The sequence below is a fragment of the Neolamprologus multifasciatus genome, chromosome 17 (genome assembly GCF_963576455.1).
Source record: "Neolamprologus multifasciatus chromosome 17, fNeoMul1.2, whole genome shotgun sequence".
Taxonomy (NCBI): Eukaryota; Metazoa; Chordata; class Actinopteri; order Cichliformes; family Cichlidae; genus Neolamprologus; species Neolamprologus multifasciatus.
The window spans coordinates 9,152,144-9,174,944 of record NC_140455.1 but is presented as its reverse complement, the minus strand read 5'-3'; the positions used below and the strand labels follow the sequence as shown (position 1 = coordinate 9,174,944).

General features: G+C 42.6%; 2 protein-coding genes across 8 annotated transcripts in view; both read left to right on the top strand.

Moving 5' to 3' along the window:
* The window catches only part of LOC146498920 (uncharacterized), a 99,881-nt gene that overhangs the window by 46,657 nt on the left and 30,423 nt on the right, over positions 1-22,801 (top strand). For 4 of the 7 annotated variants that reach the window (XM_085136791.1, XM_085136790.1, XM_085136792.1 and 1 more), the window contains exon 2: positions 7,032-7,345. In XM_085136791.1, the coding sequence (XP_084992917.1) occupies positions 7,032-7,345 (314 nt within the window). Of the gene's footprint in view, positions 1-7,031; positions 7,346-13,523; positions 13,618-22,801 lie in introns of all 7 variants that reach the window. The other 3 variants (XM_085136788.1, XM_085136787.1, XM_085136789.1) reach the window with 1 other exon arrangement.
* sox2 (SRY-box transcription factor 2) lies at positions 7,986-13,277 on the top strand. The gene has a single exon (XM_085136784.1). The coding sequence runs from the start codon at positions 11,203-11,205 to the stop codon at positions 12,169-12,171; it is 969 nt and encodes a 322-aa protein (XP_084992910.1). The 5' UTR covers positions 7,986-11,202; the 3' UTR covers positions 12,172-13,277.

Below are 22,801 nucleotides of genomic sequence, written 5' to 3'. Positions count from 1 at the left end.
TAAATAAATGTAAATATCTCTCTCTCTCTGTCTCTCTGTCTCTGTCTCTCTCTCTCTCTCTCTCTCTCTCTCTCTCTATATATATATATATATATATATATATATATATATATATATATATATCGTGCTCCTTGGTGCAGACGGATTGCAACGTGATGAAAATCTGTCTGCTTTTAGACAGCAAATATTTGCAAAGCTTCGTCATTCTGTCTGAGAGTGATTGCCGTCACTCCAAGTCTAACCACGATTGTTTGGAGACAGGTTCCCTCACTACATGGCGACCTGTGCAATCTCCTTGCAAACAAAAGTGGTCACCCAGAGGTTGAGCATGCAACACCCTCAACCCCTGGGAGACATGTTAGCCACTGTTTCAGTCGGTGTCAGGGAACAACAAAATTAAATACAACCAACTTTTTGTTTTTACAAGAATGTGGCAGACTTATTTTTGCATTGGTGTGATTGAGCCTTAACTTGTGTTGAAGAACAGGAAAGAAACTTATAAAGGGGAAATGGTGGACAGTGAGAAGAAAGCTAAAAAACTGGACTGGCACTTTATTAAAATGGATAGTAATGATAGCTCACACCAAAGTCCTTTTAGAGGCAAAACTCACAACTTAGTCACCAGCTTGGGAAATCCTAGGCTCATTTGAGCAGTTATCCAGTTGTTAAGTGATGATGTAAGAACCCTGGGTCCAAATTACACTGTTTTTAATTAAGGTTCTTATTTTAACATGTTTTAATGCTTTTGTATCTTGTTCTATTTAATCTGCACAAAAAGTCAGTGATCACTGTCGGTCTCTATCGGTTTTTATTACACTATTCATCTGCAGCATGTTTTAAAGCTCAGTTTTTAAAACTTTACGGTGTAACTACAGCCCAGCCCATGCAGCAGTATATTAATGACTAACGTTGCATTGTGAATGGATTATCGCAGTTGTTCTCCCAATTGAAGTTCAGTCCGTTTACAGCATCCTACCATGCAATTGCATTTGTTTTTACATTATGCTAACTCTAGCTGTGGCGCTAGCAACGACATAGCACATCATTATGTACCAGCTAGTCCAACTTCAGTAACCCCACAGATGTCACTGCTGTTTAGTTTTCTGTCTGCATTTATGTCGAAAGTGATATCAGAGGTGTACATTTTAATTTTTCAGAAATCCTTCAGTCAGAACATGGAATATCATCTTTAGATGGAAAGTAGCGAGCTAACTCCCTGCTAACTTCAAACTAAAACATATCATTTTATTAAAGATTTAATTTTTAGACAGTTTATAACTCACCGTGATGCCGCAGTGTTTGTTTGACTTTGGGACCAGAAGCGGAGTTTGGATGTTGACTTAATGATGTCAGACTTAAAGACTGGATTGAGTAGTTAAGCGTCATCTAAATGAACTCTAATAATGCCGGTAACTAGGGCATGGAAACTATATAGACTCACCCATCTGTACAGTTTAGAAATTGTGACTTAAGTACAAAACAAGGTTTAAGAAACTTTTTTTAACTGAAAGTTGACTTTTGAATATCATCTTTGCTATGTTAGAATTCTCCAACAGGTATTATAATTCAGCTTTTTGTGAGTGTTTCCCTCGTATAATGAAACCATTTCTATGTTTTGCCTTCTTAGGGGTGTTTGCAATTTCTTCAGTGAAGTATTGTAATATAGCATAGACGATTGTTTTTCAGTGCATAGTTATTGCAGAATCATTGTCATGTCATGTCATGCACTCTGTCATTATCACCTCCATTTTCTGGATTAGCTTCTTGGCCATAGTTGGAACAACATTTCCAGCCTTTTCTACATCAGTGAAAGAGCCAGTGGGAGGTGAAAAATGAGCATGGTGGTTTTGTTCAGAACAGTGATAATCATATAGGATAGTCTGCAACTGTAGAGAAACAAAACATGATCAGAATGAATAAACAGCAACATTTCAGAAGTGAGTTTACAGCTGTACAAACTTGAGGCTAAGCTCAGCCTGCACAGCAGTGATTAGTGTTAATGCTAACACTGGTATGATAATATGTTAGAATGCGTAACTTATTCTAATAGCTTTGTTGCATTTTTAATTAGCTCCAAACAACCAGAGATTTAACATAAAGTCATTGATTTGCACTGCTAGATCATGACTTTAAGAATCTAACTAGTGTTTTGGTTATCTTGTTTGACATCTGTTGCAATGCTTTTATTTATGTAAGAATGTTTACCTGTATGCACCCTGTTAAAGAAAAAATCTCAAATGAAGGTATGTGTTAATTAGCAGAGAATTATAGATTTTTTTTAAAAAAAAGTCTGTGACTCTCCAAAGTTATTATTATTCTTAGAATAGATATAATTGTGTGTATTTACATTTATTAAAATTGGCTGAAAGATATTTCATTCAAAACTGTGAGTGCAAACTTTCTTTCATGCTGGTTTAAGAGGAAGAGTCAGTTAATTACTAAATATCTAGAATACATCGTCTTAGAAACGATGATTTAGTGTTAAGAAGTCATTTCTTTGCTACCTTGAAGATATTAGCTGTCAAGTAGTTTGACATGAACTCGCTGACTCTAAACCTTTTATGCAGCTACAGAAGGCATTTTAACACCATCGCCATCCAGGTAACAAGGAAATGATGTCCTTCACAGACCTTCCTGATTGGCTGCTAGCTAGCTCAAAATTTCAACCCACTGTTTTTTCAAATTTTCGACTTATTAACTCAAAATTCTTTGTTATGGAAGCCTTTTTTTCCCTTTCAGTGGGGGAAACGAGCTTCCACTGAGACTGCATTAATGCTGACACAGTCCTGTAACATGAACTATAGCTAAAGAGCGTGGTGGCCTACAAAAGGACGCTGTTTGTGCTTCTGTGTTTAAACAGTTTGTGTTGCATTCTTCATTAATGAGATGCCAGTATATTGTGTTGCTCAGCAAATATCTGACAGCTGTGTCCGTATGTGTTCCTGCCTCCTGAACAAACAGCTGCAGGACTGACCAGCCACCTCCCTTCTTCTGGCGGTCAGCATTTTAGTATCTTCAAAGCTTTAATCCTCAAACTCCACAGCTTCGTGCCCTGCGCTTCTCAAAGTCCGACCATGTCCACATTGTGGCAGATAACTTTTAAAATGCTGTCCGCATATGGAAATTTATGTCCACTCTAGCATTTTCAGACCTCTTCTTCTTCTTCTTCTTCTTTTTTATGTATTTCTTTTTTGAAAAGTTGTCTGTCCACTCTCAAACTTGAAAGCAACATCAAAGCTGGGCATTACATCATGCGGAGGAGCGGGACAGCCACAGGCCGGTTACTCTGCAGAGTCTGCTGCAGAAACCTTCAATCACCTTCTGTTCACTGGCACCACAGAGGTGGATTTGTCACTCAGAATGCTGTGCAATAGATGAGTGTGGTTCTTTTAAGAGACCCAACTGTAACGTGAGGCTTTGTGACATCGTTAATAAACAAGTGTGGGAGCGCATTTTTAGTAACGAGAGAGACGTTGTTTCTAACTTGTCTCTTTTTACGTGCCTTGCTGATTTCACAAAACGTAACAATTTCAATGTTTTTAACTGTTTGTTTAGTTAAATTGAGGATTTTGCTATTTTTGGCATGCTTCTTCGTGTCGCCACGGCCGTCAGCTCTTTTGCTGAAGTTGGTTCAATCTGTCGAGCCCCGTCAAATTCTACTTTTAACTTCTTGTGCTTTTTTTTTTGGTCAATTTCAGGTAAACATGAAAGTGTTAAAATAGCATCATCATATAAAGAGATTTATAGCAAAGGAGGCTTAGATTTGCCTTTGAATGTGGCGTAAATTGCCTTGCTGATACCTTTTGAGGTTATAAGTATCATGGCATGATACTCGATGATGAGAGGCAGGAAGGAGAATGGCTTAAACTGAGAAAAAAAAAGACTTGAACTCGTAATACTGAACGTAGTTTAGGTAGTCCTGAAAACATTGCGCAGTGACCCATGATCCTCAAAAAAAAGAAGGAAGAAAAAAAAACCCTTCCAGCGATGTTACTATTTCTTCTCAAGGACGAGTTTATTGGTGCTAATGAATGGGTATTTGTGCTGTAATGTTTGTGTTTGTAGCATGATTGACAGCTGGTTGGCCACGTCTCCTTCATCCAGGGCCTTCCCTTTTCACTGATTACTGTGTCAGTGTGTCTGCATCACACAGACACAAACACACACATGTTATGCAGACACATGAGGGGCTGGGGGTTGGGGGCAGCACCGTGGTTCTCCCATTAGGCCGAGCTGGGAAAAAAAAACCCAACAAAACACACACAAACAAAACAGCACCACATACGCGCTCATGCATATTGAAATGCAGGCATGTATGTGTAATATGCATCTGATTGAATGTCTTTGAGAGCATAAATATGTGTCTGTGTGTGGCCGTTTGCTTTGTGTATGTTAATGGTCAGCCTCAAGGTAAAACGCATTAGTATTCAGTGATGATGCTGGTCGTTCTAAAAAGCTCTCATGGTGCCAGTGAACTCTCCCGCTCTCTCTGTCTCTCGCTTTCTCTGGCTCCAGTTTTTCAAACATGCTATCATATTCTCCGGCCCCTGTGGATGGGTTTATAATTAAAAGTGCTCCGGCTCTTCTAATATGAGTGGTATGGCTGTGATTTAGACTACATGGCACAGACTGATCAGATAAAGCCAGAGAGTTGTGCTTCGTTGCAGCTAAGCTTATTCACACTGAGAGCGCTGATCCCCTCTCGCTTTCTCTCCGCCATGTTTTCCTCTTTAAATCTCGCTCTTGTGCTTTTCTCTTCTTTTTTCCTCTCTCTCTCTGGATGCCTTTTAGGCCTTTGCTCCTATTGGTCATCACTTTGTGTTTGGTTTTTCTTTTACACCTTTTGAGTAAACCTCCACCTCTTTTTATACCTAAATGCAGATGTAATTGTGTTACGAGCTCAGTGACGCGCAGACAGTGGTTGCGGTGCATGCACACTAGGTGCATTTCAGATTTTCTGATGCTTGAGTTTCTGTCTTTTCAAGCAAAGTTCTAGAGAATCGCTTAGCCTGTGTGCAAGTGATTTTACGAGGGCATAAAAATGCTACTGGGTTATTGTTTTCGAATAAAAGACACACAAAATGAAAGTAACTAGGCATTTATTTCTTTAAAATAAGAATACAAATGAGTTCATGCAGAACCTGTTGTTAAACAAACCCACCCCCACCCACTTCCTGTCACAGCTGATTGTAGATTCAACAAGCACACTAACTGTGTGCACACATTGCGTTTCTACTTTGGAGAAAAACTCATTTAGTTCATACAAATGTAAAAAAAGGAAAAAAGTTTGAGCTTTTGCTTTTGAAATTGAGGCGTTTGAAGAAGATGGTGCTTGTAGCAAAACAGTCCTGCTTCACAGTGAAAGAATACCAGCAGACTGAGAAAAGCTTGTGCTGATGATGGTGCTGACACCAAACTTTCCAAATGCTCTCATCTAGTTTGTTATTATCAGCCGTAATGGCATTTTTCTCATCTTATGAACTGATAAATGAATGAACTCTGTCTGGAAGCGTGAGTGAGGCCTTCTTCTTAATCCATTATTCACTGATGTCATTGATAAGTACATATCATATGTTTCTGTAAGTATAATGGCCGGTGGTGGTGGTAGTGTGTGTGTGTGTGTGTGTGTGTGTGTGTGTGTGTTGGGGGGCTGATTCGGTGAGTTTGAAATGTGATTCTCTCCTTGCATCTCCTTCTCGCCTTTTCATCCCTCTATCCCCCTCATCCCCTCTCTGCCCTTCTCTCCATCCTGCCATTCATGCCCCCTCTCCTCTCCTTTGCAATCTTCTCCAGCTGCCCCCACCCTCACCCTCCAACCCTGTGTGACAGACAGGGTGTCCTCACCTTGTAACGATCAGTGACATCCAATATGTTTGGCTTGGGGATCATCCCCTGTGTGTCTATTGTGTGTTGTGTTAAACGCTTTATTGATTAGCCATGAGTTAATTACGAATTACATCAAGACTGTGTGTGTGTGTGTGTGTGGGGGGGGGGGGTGCAGGGGAGTCTTGCTGCACACTTCTGCAAGATCCATCCTATAGGCCTATAGGCAAGCATCTCAACATTACCAAGTTACATGAGTCACCCCCGCCCCTTTTCCCATTGACACTCATACATTTATATTCCCAGTGCCTTATAAGCACTTTAAGGTCATGCAATATTATTATTATTATTTATTTATCTTTGCTCTGTGATTGTGTAGTGAGAAGGGTTTGCTGCTATTTTGCACCCTGGACACTTAATTATGTGGAGTCCAGAAGTTGACACACCCTGTGCAAAATCCACAGCAGACCTCTGGAAGCTAATGTATTCTGGATTTAAGCTCCATTGTAAAGAAAAAAAAAGAAAAAAAAAACAGGAACATGCCTGCACCTGACCTGCTCTGCTGCAGCTCTGCAACACAACCCCTCACATCTGACTTGTGCCAGTTATAATCCAGTTATAATAATAATAATAATAATAATAATAATAATAATAATAATAATAATATCTTTGCAATCTGCAAATGCAAGCACTTTTTCCAGCCTTTTTCCCCCTCCTTTTTATCCCGTGTCAGTTTCTCTTTGACATTGCCGTGTACTTTGCAAAAAAAAAAAGAAGAAGAAGAAGGAAAAAAGGAGCGAAAAAAAATCTTTATCAAATCCCCATTCTGAGGCTTTCAATAAGGCAGGCCATTACCTCACTGGCGCTTTTGTTCGGCCTATACAAGAGAGAACAAAATGGTTATTCAGGAGGACGCTTTAGATTTTTATTGTGGGCTCGCTATTCACAAAGAGCACCGTTATTGTATTAAAAAGAACCATCTGTGGCAGAAACAATGGCTTCAAATTATCTGTGAATACCCAGTGAACAAAATATAAAGCTTTTTCCTGCTCATTATGTGGGCTAAGCTAGGGGGTGGAAGATAGGAGAGGAGAGGCACAGACTTTGCTATAACTGACTTTTGTTGTTCTTGCTTGCATTCTTCTCCTTTTTAAATCGGCCCCCTTTTCACATTGTGTGTCGCCATAAACGGCTTTTTCTTGTTGCAGGGCTAGCGGAGAGGAGACAGCGGAGAGCTTCAGACAGACGACGGGGCTGCACGCCGGGATCTGCACGCCGACAATAGCGCACCGGCTGCCGGGTCGAAAGCGCACGGACTACCAGGTGTTGGTGGTTGGTGGCTCGGGTCGGGGGGGAAACGAACGGAAAGTGCGGGCTGGGTGCCGGCAACTGGAGCTCTGCCCCGGACAGGCTGAGGCTCCATCAGCGGTGGGAGAGATAGACACGAAGGAGGCTGAGCGACATGGCAACTTGTTTAATTTCTGCCAATCAAGACGAGAGGAAGACAACTCCCAAACTGGCAGTAAGTTGGAGTGCGGCGGAGTGGAGAAGCCCTGTGCGTGTTGGTGTGTGCGTGTGTGTGTCAGTGTGTGTGTGTATAAAACAGTGTTGTGGAATGACACTGCCTGGAATCATGAGCTTGACTGACTGTCTGTGTTGTTGTTGGCCGGTTTGGTTTTTGTGTAGCTCAAAAATCATTTACATTTAAAAATTATTTAAATTGATTTAGCTTGACAAAAGTATAAAAATATGTTCTATTTTTTTATTTTAAAAACTCACGAGTATCATAGTATTTGCTCTGAGCTGTGTTCCAAACCAACCCCGGCTTACTGTTGTTACTTACAGGCTTAATTTACGCGCCTCTGTGCTTACTGTATTCGGACCGCCATAAATTTACAGTAAATCCATGTTTACATTTTACTTACATTTCACATTTTCTTACATTGTATCTTCTTTTTTTCATAATTCCTCGATGTCTTTTATGTTTAATGACATCAGTTCAGTTTTGCAATGTCTTTAAACTTTAGAAGCTTCACCATATAATCGAATTTATTTAATTCACTTTGACATTTTTAGTTCTGTCATTTAGAAAATCAACAGCAAACCGTGTTTAAATATTTAACCTGCTTGATTATACATATATATATATCACTATGTGTGTGTGTGTGTGTGTGTGTGTGTGTGTGTGTGTGTGTGTGTGCGTGTGTGTGTGTGTGTGTGGAAAACAATATCTTCCTGTATTTTGTATTATTTGCGTTATTTATTATCGTGAAGATTCTGCTTAGATTATTTCTTGTTTGCTTCTTTAGCCCTTGTGGCCAAAAAAAAACAAACAAAAAACAAACAAAAAAACAAGTTTATTTCACCTAAAACAACAAATGTGTTTTTTATTTTGTTTCACTGTAACAGTATTAAATCCCTTCATAGATTTTGCCATGTGTTGCATTTGAAAATTGTCACCGGTAAACTCTGATCATTGAGATCCTCTGTAGAAGGATTCTGACAGGAGATACTTGAATCATTTTCCACTCATACTTGTTGTTTTTAAAAATACTCTTGCAGAGATTACATCACCTAAATTGGTGCAACCACATAAACAGCATTTTTAGCGCCACGGCTCGCTGCGCGTTTGCAGTTTTTCACCCCAAACCTGGTGAATATACCATGGGGGCTTATATGTGGTCCGAGGGAGCCGCCCCACTGGTTTGTCCCTTTTTTTTCCTTCTTCTTTTTTTTTTGTTAAACAAATTCAGGATGATTGCGGATGCATGGGGCCATTCCCGACTGGCTGGGGCCTGCTTTCAGAGAACCGCAGAGCCCCGCTGTTCCTTTATTATCATAAGCAGATTAGAGGTAGGTTGAACACACTCAGATGCAGATAGCAGCCGAGCGGCCCATTTCAACCTTGCATTAGAATGGACCGAGCTGCATGTGTCGCCTCTCGCAGCCTTTTAAGCACAAGATGAATCTTATGTAAGGTTGCCGGGGGCCGGCATAATGAGTGCACGAGGGAAGGGGTGGGTGCGTGGGGGATCCGCTCCTCTATTTATTATCAAATGATTAAAAACAAAAACAACAGAAAATCGTCATAATAAGGCCCGATATGTTGACTTTCAGTTGGGATTTCATCTGGTTGAAACGGAATTCTTTCAGGTGTCTGGACTTCATCTCTCTTTAATTATCGTGACTCTCTGGCTTAGCGATCCAGGCCAGGAGATGTGTGACAGGTGACTCGGGTTTTACGGAGCTTTTTTATTACAATATATTTATTATATATATATTTTTGTCTAAGGGCGGTTTTTGTGATAAAAAAAAATACTGACGTTTTTAGACTCTTTTTAAAGCATTTCCTAGGCGTTGAACTGAACTTCTAACTCATCCTCTACTCCCCACAAGTTTTGCAGTCGCGTGTAGGTCCCGTGTTCTCCACTAGGCGGCACTGGTGTCACGCAGCACAGAGGCTTTGGGCACCTCAAATGCAGTTTGAGCGGGGGGGGGGGGGGGGGGGGGAGAAAGAACTAAAACAAGTGAAACTAACACTTCCAGCACAGACCCCTCCCCACAACAAAAACTTTTTTTCCTCCCAGAGACTCTAAAGCCTGATAGTTTCGCACTCTACGGCGTGTGTTTCCCTACACAGTAATCTCGGCCTGCTTCGGTTTGATCCGGCCTGAGGTGAAGCAGGTGGAGGCCGCTCTCTCTCTCTCTCTCTCCCTCCCTCTCTCTCACACACACACACACACTCACTTTATTTGGCTGACACGCTCGTTCGGGCTCACTGAATGAGCTGCGCCTTTTGTGCAAACACACTTTATCTTAAAATATTCCTCACCTTTATTTCTCCCCCTCCTCGCGTCCCCCGGTAAGGCCTTACTTCGCCCTCTCTCTCCCTCGCTCTCTCTTACACACACACTACAAAGCCCTAACAACAACAGCAGCACTCGCAGTGGAAGTGACGTGGAGTAGGGTCTTTGTCCGGACAGATGTAGCGACAACATCCCAAACAAAAAAGCGCTTATTTGTGCTGAGATGAGCCCGTCTGCCTTCTGTGTGTTGGCATTCAACTTCACTAAAAGGGACAAAAAGGGGGGGAAACATCTTGGATTACCTTTCCTCTTTTCAACGCTAAAAACCAGCTCATAACCCCCCAGCCCTCCCTCCTTCATACGCACACACACACACAGACACTCACACACAGTCATTCGATGCTTTGAGTTAACTAACAAAGTTTATTTAAGTGTTGTTGTGCTTTTGTTCTGATGGATGTGGGTGGTGGTGTTGGTGGGCGATTGTTGTAAGCGGAGGAGAATGAGTGACTTTTCGATTTTGGGGCCGAGGGTTAGCTCCCGCAGGCTGTGGCTTGTGTCGGAAACAAAACGCTGTCTCCACCTTTAGGGACAGATGATGCTGAACGGGTTTGATAGTTTGATAGACTCCCAGCTGTGGATTTGTTGTTAGAAGTAAAGTCTACAGGCTCTAAAAATCATTTCCTGAACGTTTATACTGTCATTTATTCTTTTTAGTTTTTTAATCCAACTTTAACTTTCTGTGTGGGTCTAAAAGTTTGCAAGCAGCCACTTTCTCGCTTCTGCATCACGCTCTCTTTCAGTATGAAGTGTGGAAATAATCATCAATTGCTCCCATTAACATGTTCCCACAGAAAAATCCCCATCAGCCTGGAAATAGTAAATATGTACTTGGTATTGGCTCATATGGGCACCCTGTGTATGTGTGTGTGGCTCTGTGTGTGTGTGTCTGGGGCAGGCAGACTCCGCCCCTTTATGCTAATTAATGTCTCCCATTGGCGTGTCGCTGGGAAAAAGGCCGGCTCTGATTGGCCGAGTCGAACCCATTTATACGCTGACAGCCCCCGGTCGCATGAATGGTTGTCTATTAACTTGTTTCACAAACTATCCGGAGTTGTCACGGCTCGGCTCGGGCGGACAGAGGCAAAAAAGTGCGGGTTTGTTGACGCTCGTTTTCGGAGAAGCGACGGGAGAAGTTTTGTGGACACAACATTAGCGGGGAGCTGTTTTGGAAGAAGGCTCTCTCTCTGCGCGCTGAGAGGGAGAGAGGAAAAGAGAGCGAGTGTCTGTGTGTGTGCGTGAGCCTGTGTGTGCGTGTCTCTGTGTGTGTGCGTGTGTGTGTGTATATGCGTGAGTGTGTGTGTGTGTGTGGAGAGAAGCGGCTTGATGCTTGTTGTTTTTGTCCAGAGAAAAGTTGCATAGAGAAATCCCGGCAGGTAACTTTTCGCTGCAGCCCTGCTCGCTCCTCACTGTCCGCTCCGCTGGCTGCTGGAGTTTTTCTCTTGGCTTCTTTGTTTTTTTAACATTTTTTTTTCTGGGATTCAACTTTTTTGAAATTAAAAACCTGTTCCCGATGTATAACATGATGGAGACTGAACTGAAGCCCCCAGCTCCCCAGACCAACACGGGGGGCACGGGCAACACCAACACGTCCGGCACCGGCAACAACCAGAAAAACAGCCCCGAGCGGGTCAAGAGACCCATGAACGCCTTCATGGTGTGGTCCCGGGGACAGAGGAGGAAGATGGCGCAAGAAAACCCCAAAATGCACAACTCGGAGATAAGTAAGAGGCTGGGCGCAGAGTGGAAACTCCTGTCGGAGAGCGAAAAAAGACCTTTCATCGACGAAGCCAAGAGACTGCGGGCCCTGCACATGAAGGAGCACCCGGATTACAAATACCGGCCCCGACGGAAAACCAAGACCCTCATGAAGAAGGACAAGTACACCTTGCCCGGTGGCCTGCTGGCTCCAGGAGGCAACGGGATGGGGACCGGGGTCGGTGTCGGTGTCGGGGCCGGGCTGGGCGGCGGAGTGAACCAGCGCATGGACAGCTACGCCGCGCACATGAACGGCTGGACCAACGGGGGCTACGGCATGATGCAGGACCAGCTGGGTTACCAGCACCCGGGGCTGAACGCTCACAACCCGAGCCAGATGCAGTCCATGCACCGCTACGACATGAGCGCCCTGCAGTACAACTCAATGACCAGCTCCCAGAGCTATATGAACGGCTCCCCGACATACTCCATGTCCTATTCCCAGCAAACCACGCCAGGGATGACCGCCCTGGGCTCCATGGGGCCCTCCTCGGTGGTGAAGTCCGAGTCCAGCAGCTCCAGCCCGCCCGTCGTCACCTCGTCATCCCACCGGGCCGCCCCGGGCTGCCAAAGCGGGGATCTGAGAGACATGATCAGCATGTACCTGCCCGGGGCGGAGGTCAGCGAACCGACCGCCCAGACCAGGCTACACATGTCCGGGCACTACCAGAGCGCCGTGCCCGGGACGACGATCAACGGCACGCTGCCGTTAACACACATGTAAGAGACATGAAAGCAAGAAAGAAAAGGAGAGAGAGAGAGAAAGAACTTTTATAAGAGAAACTGTGGACTACTTAACGTTGGACTATTTTTGTACAGAAAAATTTCGGGGTGGGAAAAGTTGTATAGAAGTCTCCAAGAAAAAGAAAAAAGGGACACACGACTCTTTTTATTTTGTCTTTTTTTGTCTCACATTTTATTCTAAGGAAGCTCTAGAGGAACGGTAGGAGATCCCCCACCACCGCCACAGCCACCATCCCCACCCCCTTTCACTGACGGATGAAGTTTGGAAGACTTTAGAAAGTGGGAGTCGCAATCAAAAAAATGTTTTATTATTGCAATCACCCTTTTGTACAGTATTTATCAAAGAAACATTACAATCAGACGAAAATTGTTTGTTAAACTGCAAAAGGTTGCATATTTCTTTTTCTATTTCTCTTTTTTTCCCTTCGATTTGTTTCATTTTTTCCTGTTTTATATAAAGCAACGCCAGTTCTGCAGATAAAAATATAAAAAAAAACCCAAAAAAAGTGAAAGATAGCAGAGCTGAAATTCTTATGGGAGCTCATTTAACACTTCACAACACTGGAAAGAAAAAGGGGACATGAAACGAAGCAGGTAAAACTGCTCTTTTTGTTGTTGTTGTTGTTGTTTTCATTTTTAAAGGCAGCATTACTAAACATTTTATTTCTTGGAAAAAAATATATATATATTAAAAAAACGACGCCTTTTTTGTTTTTCCTCTCAATGCAGCTTAAAATATAGGTTCTTAATTTATATTTCCGTCTCCCACTTTTCATCTGTTAGAGGTATATGACGCTTGTACTTTTTATTTTTTATTTTCTAATTGATTTGTACAATTTCTGTATATTTCTTGTGATATTTTAAGTTTTTATTTCAAGAAGAAGAAAATTTGTTTTGGGTTTTTTTTTTCATTCCCGTAGTTGTATTTTAAGAATTGTGGCCTGTACGCAGAACAGCCAACCACTCCATGTATATATACTGGAACTAATACCATCCTTATAACAGTTACAATTTCAGCTGAGTATATATTTTTTTTTCAATATGCAGTTTGAAATGAATAAATTTTGGAAATTTGGATACTTGAAATTGTTTGAGTTTTGATTTGATTCATCACTGGGTTTTCTTTATCTTGTTGTAGTTGTTGTGTGCCAGGCAGTCATCACATGTTAAGTTGTCATCTGTCTTCTTCGTCTTCTTTTAAATGTGTACTGTAAATTCTAGTATTCTTAGTATTCTATTAAATGCTTACCGAGTACAGCTTTGGGGCGACGTGCCTCCTTTAAAGTCCACAAATAACTGTGCGTCGTGGTTAACCACGTTTCTATTTTCTAGTTCCTGCGGATGGCCACATCAAGTCCAAAGTTTGTTGCCTGTTTCCTAAAAAGTGGGGGGAAGATTTTTCCACCAAAATATCCATCATCCCCAGGTATAGACTGTCATTTCTCCTCTTTTATAATTATTGCTATTAAGAGCCGGTTTACAGTTTGATATTTTTTCTTTCTCTTTTTAAAAATCTAATATACAAACTACATTTTTCCCTTTCTTTCTTTTGTACTTCTTGGATTACTGGGCCTTCTTTTGTAAGGCTGATAGATGACTGATCATGCAGGAGCGCTAATGCCAGGCGCAGATCTGATTCCAGGTTATTTTAGATTAGAGAAGAGAATGTGTGTCATCCGTGGATTTTTATTGTCTGCTGACTCCGTGTTGCAGTGTTTTTTGTGTTTGTTAAGGAGTATTTTCAGCAGCTTAAGCCTTTGAGTTCCGGCTTTATTTCCTCTCGTTCATTGAGTTTATCCAATAATAATGATAATACTAATGATAATAATAATAACAGCAACAATAATATCTGTTAGTTTTGGAAGCTTTCTCTGTGTTTCTCTCGCTCCTTTCAAAACATGGAGCTGGCTTATCAGGCTGAAATAGACCAATTAGGTGGAAATTGAAGGTGGAGCCCTCTTGAAGGGAGCCTGGCCGGGATGCTTTTTCCTCGGCCGTGCAATAGCTCCACGCCGATACTCGAGTGTGGTCATTTTAATTTAATGTTTAATCAAACGGGCCCTGCTGTTTCCCGTTAACCCCGCTTCTCATGGTTCAAGCTCTCCGGTGACTTGCTGCACACCACCACCACCATCCACCCTCATCCACCCTCTGCCTTAATAAACAAAAACAAAAAACAAAAAAACAAACGCATACAGAACAGACTCCAAAATAATCCACCCATGCACCTTTCTGCCAACCAGGCGGATTCCCCCCAATCATAATAATAATAACGATGATCCTTATGATGAGCTAACAGCTCGCCCTGAATTTAACTAACGGTTTTAAATCTGTGGGGGAAGTGTGTGTCTGTGTGTGCGCGCGCGCATTGGGCCGTTGTGTCTTGCAGGCTGTGTCCCGGGGGAGCGGCAGATGAAGAGGCCCCTCGGTATTCATCCGTCCACTTCTCCATCTCCCTCCCTCTCTCCTTCCTCCTAATCGGACCTTGGGCAGGTCAGGGGATCGTTGGGAGTCCCATTAATTATTGATGTAAACAGTTGAATCGGTTGTAATAGCCGAGAGCGCTGGTGATAAACAATTTGTTTTATTAATTTATTAATTCCAGCTTAAAAAAACAACAACAGACGCGTAAAAATCTCCCGTTATGTTTCCAGGAGCGCCGTGGGCCCCTGCAGGCCCACAGGGCCCCGCAAAATGATCTTTTTTTTTCCCGGCTGAGCGTGGCACCTTTGATGTGATGGAGAGTAAAAACCTTTAAAAGGCAAAGAACACCAAACATGCTCGATGGGCAACTTATATTTTCTGTGGCGTGTCATAAGACCTGTGGCTGACTGGTAAAGACTTCCATGTGGACACAGGATGCTTGACTTGAGGCCGTGGGCAGCTTTTATTATATTATTATATTAATGCTCCTATTTTCTATTACTGCCCCACCTACCCAGCCATTTTTTTTTGTTTGTAACCCTTCTGTAAATGGTTTGCTCTCTGTGTGAGCGAGGCAGTCACAAACTAGGACACTGTGAATGTTCACTCGGAAAACACTGATATCGCGCTATCTCGGTAGAAAAATATTAGCCCCGCATTTAACCCCGCGTGCTTTCCAAAATCTGAGCTGGTCTGAGAGACTCTGAGCTCCGAGCCCGGCGTTCCTGTTCAAACAGCACAGCTGATAGCGGGAATTAAGTGGCCTGCCTAAAACGTTACACCCCACATGTGGTGTTTTTAGTCCACGGGGGCGCTTTGAACGCGTCTCAGTGTTCAGATGTATGTTTGCTGCACTTCACGCAGTCAGGTGTGTTTTGTTTGGCCCGTGTAGGTTGAAGCTGGGAGGCCCGGTTGAGGTGTTCCCCTTCATCCTTTCGTTCACCCATCTACTCCCCCATCCGACCGTTCATCCATCCATCCATCCACCCACCCATCCTTCTGTTCCTCGCGTGCAGAGTCTGGCTGCCCCAGCTCGAGGATATTTGGCCTGCAACAGGTGGTAAGCGCGCGCCTCCTGTTTTTTTACGCCTCGGGTTAAAAAAAAAAGAAAGAAAAGAAAAGCAATAAGCTCTCAGATGTTATCTGTGATAACCTGGTGTGCGTCTGTGCCCATATCGCGATATTGACGTGTTCCGTTACAAAGGTGTTTCTATTAAATGCAATTAAAAATATATAAATTAATGACTGTAAAAAATAAAAACTAAAAGCAGCGCAGCTTCTAACAGGACATCAAAGTGGAGCCGAGCAGTTTGAAACCGGCGTGTGTAAACGCTGTGAAGTGAGCTCAGATTAAACTGGCTCAGCGAGGCCTGCTGGAATTTCAATGTAAATAAATGAAGAAACGATGGATCGAGTCAGACGTGTCAGTTATGCTGGACAAAATCCAAATCCCGTGTTTGGTGTTCAGATTATATTATTATTTATTATTTAATTAGGTCAAATGACCCACCTACCAAACGCGCGTGCACACACACGCAAACACAACGAGTTTAGTGGCCTGTAATCCCACGAGAGCCACTTTCCCTTTTCGCCACCACGCAAATAATAGGGGGCAAGGGGGGGGGGGGGGTGACGTCACCCGCACGTGAAGCGTCTATCTCCGTTTTCATAAAATCACTGTATGATTTTTTTTTCTTGCAGGTTTTTTACAACATAAAAACTCTACCAAGTGTACACGCGCTGGCTTTGAAACCAAACCGTTATTATTATTATATAATTAATAATAATTATTATTGTTTTTATTGTTATTATTTTAACAAAAGTCAGACACAAGACTAAATGGGAAACATGTTTAGTAATAAACGAGCTGTGATGAGACAAAACAAACAGCCATGGATCTGTGTGTGTTTTTATCATTCTGTCTGTCTGTGTAACTGACGCCATGTTTAAATGTCGGTCAGAGCACGATCACGGTTTCCTAAATAAGGGCGAACCCGGCATCCCCTTGTTCTCGGGCCGGGTCCGGGGTACGTGAAAAAAATTGGACCGCTTCTATAAATAATCCCAAACGCCCTGTTTAGATCCTTCCTCTCGTGTCGCGTCGTTATTCTGCATCCCTCAAGTCTTTTTGTTTTTTAAGGCTGCCTGACATCTCTGCCTGCATCACAGCGCAGAGAAGAGTTGAATAGCAAAACTGTCAGAGCAGAGAGCTGTCGTGTGTTTCAGCTGCCCGTGTGTGTGTGTGTGGAGCGCAGAGGGACTGAATGGCAGCCAGTAGCCTGCTGATCCAGCGCAGGTGCAGGGGTTCTCTCTCTCTCTCTCTCTCTCTCTCTCTCTCTCTCCCGCTACTGCAGTGAATAGGACCACACACTGACACAGACCAGCATGCCATCAGCCTCGCGCTGCTCTCGGCCTGCATTCTCAGAGGCTCGAGGCCTCTGCGACAGCCCCCACCCACCACCACCCCTCACTCCCTCTCCCACCACTTCTCCCCCTCCTCCCCCACCCCCGTCACTCTCGTAGCTCCAGCTCCCGTTTATCATCTCCGCTCATTGATGCTGACAGCTTTATAGAGCGCCATCATTAAGGACATGCACAGTTTGAAGGGGGATCACGACTCTTTAGTAAAAAGCAAAGAAAAAATCCCCACAACCAAAACACCAGTGTCTCTGTTTCACCGTGAGGTGCCTCAGGTGTCCGCGGTTTTTTTTTTCGTGTCCTCCATCGGCCGTGAACGCGCACGTACAAAACTTTGGAATTCACTCCAGTTTGCAGTAACATTAAAGTTGCTTGATTGTTGTTGTTGTTGTTGGGGTTTTTTGCTTTATTTTCTATTGTGCCTAAACTCTTTTTTAAATATCCATCACTAACTGCATGTCATTACGAAATCTGCATTCCGTGTTCCCGAATGATACTTGTAAAACTCGTGTTTCACACCCACGTGGTTGCATAAACGTGATGTAGCCTACTCCTGCACTCTACTTACTTTGTTCCTTTTTTAAGGCCTTTTAGAAATTAGCGCTGCAGGCCTCGCTTAAAGGCCTCCCGGGCTTCCTGAACCTCAGTGGAACATAATGTAAGGGCTGCAGATCGAATGAATTTTCTTGAGTAAAGCTGATCATGGAACTGATCATATACGCCTCATTTTGCTTCTTGTATAAAAACTGAAGCCAGGAGAAAGAAGGCTGGGAGAGGGATGGATACAGAGGGATGTGAATATTTTTTCCCCTCTGGCTAAAACAACATAAGGCCTGGCGCAGGTTGCTGTAGCCTGGTAGGAAACCTTTCCTGCGCGATGCGCTAAAACGGACCCGAGCTTTGCCACAAAAACGAGTAGAGTCGATAAATTAGAGGGCTCATTAGAGGAAACAAATCTTTACTGTTCACTGGCCACTTACAATATATTTGAAATGAATTCTAAACTCCATATATATATATATATATATATATATATATATACATATATATATATATATAGAGAGAGAGAGAGAGAGAGAGAGAGAGAGAGAGATAGATAGATAGATAGATAGATATGGATAATTGAATCGAATTTAATAATTAAGTATAACTTTAATTATTTTAATCTTTGTTTCCTTGCATGCCGGTTTAATGTAGCTCTACTTTCAGTCTTCATTTCTGTCATACACTCATTAAAAATCTAATCTAGAAATAAAAAACAGACACACACACACACACACACATAAAAAATGCAAGTATCAAAATGCACATTGTCTTATAACTAATTCGAGTTAATACAGCCATAATGACGGTATAACGGCATGCTAATTGGCCTTTTCCCTTCACAACAATGCTACCAGATCAGCATCTCTTTATTATTTAATAACGTCAAACGCTTGGCTGGCTGTGCTGGCTGCTGAGCCTGCTGGCTGCTGTTGGGGAGAGGACAATGCAGCTCCAATTCAGGAGTTTCACTCAAGAGCTATATGATCGCTAAAAAAAAAAAAAAAGAAAGGAAAAAAATCAAAGCGATTAGAGGAAAGCCAGAGATTCAGCACTGCTAGTGATGCTGGCGGTGCGCAAATGTGTCTTAATCAAACCAGTGTCGCGCATATTTATGCTTTTTCGTCTCTTTAGAGCAACAGGTGACCGGTGTGAGGTCCGTTCCTGCAGTTACAAGTGAAAGTCGGTCCTTTGTTGTCCGGAAATTAGGAGACCGGTGAGGGCGGGGTGATCGTGCACTAAAGAATTCTATACATATACTAGTTTGTCGGGAAAGTCCACCCAATTTCCGATTAGAAATAAAGAGTGGACATCGGAAGTGATTAAAAGGCAGAAAGGTAGTAACTCAGTCAATAATCTCAATTTAAAAAATTATAATAATAATAATAATACGCATTTTCTTCTGTAGACTTTATAAAACAGAGCGACAATTTCCCGACTCCCACAGCATGTCGTTTGTCTGGAACAACGTGAGCGGGTTTCTAGGCTGACTGCCACCCCAAGGCCGGCTCAGGCAACTCAAGGAGACCCGGGGGGTGGGGGGGAGGAGAGGGAAAGTGGACGGGTGGGGTGTTCTGCTGAGACACAGAAAGGGCCGATCTGTGCTGCAGTGACTGGCTTTTTCTTTCATTATAACCCACCACACCCACCCACCGACCGCCACCACCACCCCCCGGTGAAAGTTTCGATCCACTTGGCTGAGGTGTCTTACTTTTGATTTTCGACATCGTCACTTTTCGAATTAGGGCGAATTTGAAACCGAGGTCTCGATTTCTTTGCTCCCAGAGTCAGTCTTTGGATACATTTAGTGTTCGTTAGTCTACACAGCCGAGAGCATCACCGAAGCTCTCAAGCCCTTTATTTCTGTTCCACATGGAGAAAACCGATGTTTTGAAAGCATTTCTTTCTTTTTTCTTTTTTTTCGGCACTCTTCATTTTCCAAACTGTTAAAAGTCAAACAATAAAATACCGATTGCACAGGAAACACGTGGCAGACAAATTTTGATTGATTTGAATTTCTGCACCAGATTTGCGCACATGAAGCCAAAGATGAGTGTGACAGCGACATATTGTTTCATGTTAGAATGAGTGTAGCTGACAGGTTTACTGTCAGGAGTCTGTTTCTGTCGGGGCACCATAGCTGGAGGTGGTTTGCAGGCATTCGGAGACTCTTTGATAGAGAAGGCTGTTGAGCTGATGGGACTGAATCATCATTAACAAGCCAACAGACACAGGAACCCCCACCACCACCACCCTCCCTCCTCTGGTCTCATTTCCCAGCATAGACACTAACCTCTTTCACTCTGTCATCAGCCCGACTCTCTCCCTCTCTCTCCACCGAGTCCAGCACAACAGCACAGTCCATTGTTCCCGGGCCCCCCTCCCTCTGCCTGGCCCCCCGACCCAACTGTTGACCAACAACTACACTCGCACATTAAATCGGGAGGGGGCGGCGGGTGCTGTCCTATTTTAGAATATGACACATCTAGAAATGCTTGCTGAGAAAAAAAAAGTGGGGCTAAATGGGTGAAAAGGTGTGGTTTTAGTGTTTTAGTACAGCAGAAGGTCCGGCCAAATGATAATAAAGAGCATACACCAATTATGAAGACCGTTCTAGAACAGATAAAATATATTTAAAACAGTCTGATATTTTGCAGACTGGTCCAACGCAGTTAGCTCATCTGGTCTAAAAAAAAAAAAAAGGTTGCTTTTCAAAATAAAAGCATAGACGCACAGTCTTAAAAAAAAGAAAAAAATCTAGCCTTTTTGTTTTTCTCAAACTGAGCTTTTTACCTATTTCTTTTTTGCTTATTTATGGATTATAAAAAGTTCTTAAATGATAAATATTAAAGCAGGCTTCAGTCTTTTCAAACCCAAGAAGAATCATACATCAAACCTGGACAATATCCAAACAGTACAGACAGAAAAAACACGAGAAATCTGATCACTTTTTCCAAACCCAAACAAGTGAAACAGGCTTGATCATGTCTGTTTATAGTGTTTGAATGGATGTTTCTAAACTGGGCCACCTTTTAGTAGTGTATCTACAGTTTTAACAACATTGTTATACACTTTAAACAAAATATACAACTTTTACCACCCAGTGCTACTAATATTTAATTAAACCAGTGTAATTTCAGAGGGATTCTGCTGTCATTGTTGTGGAGATTGTGACACATGTCATCAGTCAACACTGGTTTTCGTTTTTAAGGAATACTTGGAAGAAAATGTGTTCATATGGGGTTTTTTAAGGTTAGACTTGTTTTACAACATGTCACAGAGATGGTGCAGTTCCTGAAAGCCTGCTGAGATATCAGCACGACACTTTCCTATGCTAAAAGCGCAGTGTATACATACACATAGGGCCCGCTTCTGTCTTCCCTCACTTTCCCCTTATTTTCTCTGGTCTCTAACTATCAGATAAAGGCTGAAAACATCCTCCATGTGTCATTTGCCAAATGGTTTTATGGTTTGGGCCTCAGCAGCAGCAGGCGCATTTTGATTTGCGGCGATACTGTTTTGATAACTCGTGTCGACACGCAGATTACTTCCTGTCACGTGGAACTCTTCCAGTATTGAATTATTTATCTGACCCTCACTTTGCATCCTTAGTGAGTTTAAACATTTTGCATTGAAGCAAGGAACTAGAGAAGCTACAAATGTGCTGGTTCAAACTGACTGAAATTTGTCAGACAGTTCAGAGTTCAGGGAATTTATGACTCTTTATTTGGCCCAAAACAAAAGCCTACTAGTGTTTTCTCCCCCTTTTTTTCAAGAATTGAAAACATAGAGTCTTAAAGGAAGGCGAACACGGCGTGGCATGGAGCCTTCCCTCTTTAAAATTTCTGCATTTACTCAGCTCCGAGCGAGCGCAATTTCCTTTTATTATGCGTAAAATCTGGCTCGCTGGACGATGGTGCGGACTGTAGTGTAGATTTCGATTGATTGCATCAGTCACTATCAGGCTATTCTGGAGCTGGTGACTCTGAGGTCTCCCTCTCTTCGTCTCTCTGACAGAAGCTGTTGTTGAATGGAAGAGTGGCCTCTTTCAGTGTGGGTGTCCCCTCGGGGCCAACTGGGAGAGATAATCAGACAGGACAGTTACAGACAGACGGACGGATGGACGGATGGGCAAGCAGATGCAGTAGACTGAAGTTGTTTCTCTCAGACTCACAAGAATTTGAGACTGGGGGTTGTCATGGTGGGCGGGGTTATTATTTTCTACACGTTAAATGTTTCAGATGGTGTTTTAATTCGCTGTTTTCATTCTTCTACCTTTAAAAGTCACTCAGCGAGGTCTGAAATCCCGTCTGCAGATCTGTAGTGGATGTGCAGCAAAATCTTCTGTTTTATCTCACAAGTGGGTGCAGATTAGCTCAGATTGGACTGGATTAGATTAGAGTCTTGCTGCTTCTTGTAGCAAAGCACGCACACTAAACAGGAAGAAACTAAGATTACTGTAATGATTATAAAAATATAGAAATCAGCTCTACTAATGATGATATCAAAACATTAATTATTTCTGAAAATTTGTTGTTAAGAAAAAAGATGTCAACTTGTCTTTGATTATATTTACCTCAATTCATCCTAGTTTCTCATTTCATCCATAAAGATACGGACTTAGAAACCAGGCTTTAGTGTAACATGCTATATGCTCTTCATCTTCTTTTTATCCAATCAGGAAAAGCATTTCTCTCTAGGGAGCCGTAGTTCTGTAGCTGAAGAAAGTGTGTCCCTTAATGTAACTGTGCACACAGATATATTTGAGCTTTAAAGTGTTCATTGTGCACTGTTAGTCTACAATACCGACATTTTTTTTTACTACAGTTGTTCATTTATTATGATTTGCTTCACTGATAGTGCCGGCGTATATTTTCCAGAAAAAAAAAAAAATCAAAACAAAAAATCTTCTTGTACACTGAAGCATTAAATATGATAAATGTATTAATATGAAAAAATAATCTCAACCCACCCCCCTTTACTCGAGCTCATATTTCAAAAGATTGCATGATCATTACAGTGCAGCTCATTGCTGGAAGTTTCCATCACAGGTTTATGAGTACACCTGTATGTGTGTGGGTGGGTGTGCGTGAGGGAGGGAGGGAGGGAGAGGGACATGGCAAATATAGGGCAGAAAGTGAGAGAGAGAAAGAGAGAGAGGGAGAGAGAGATGTCTGCAATAGGTGGGGTTGGGCAGGTCAGTGCTGCAGCATTTGATTGTAAAT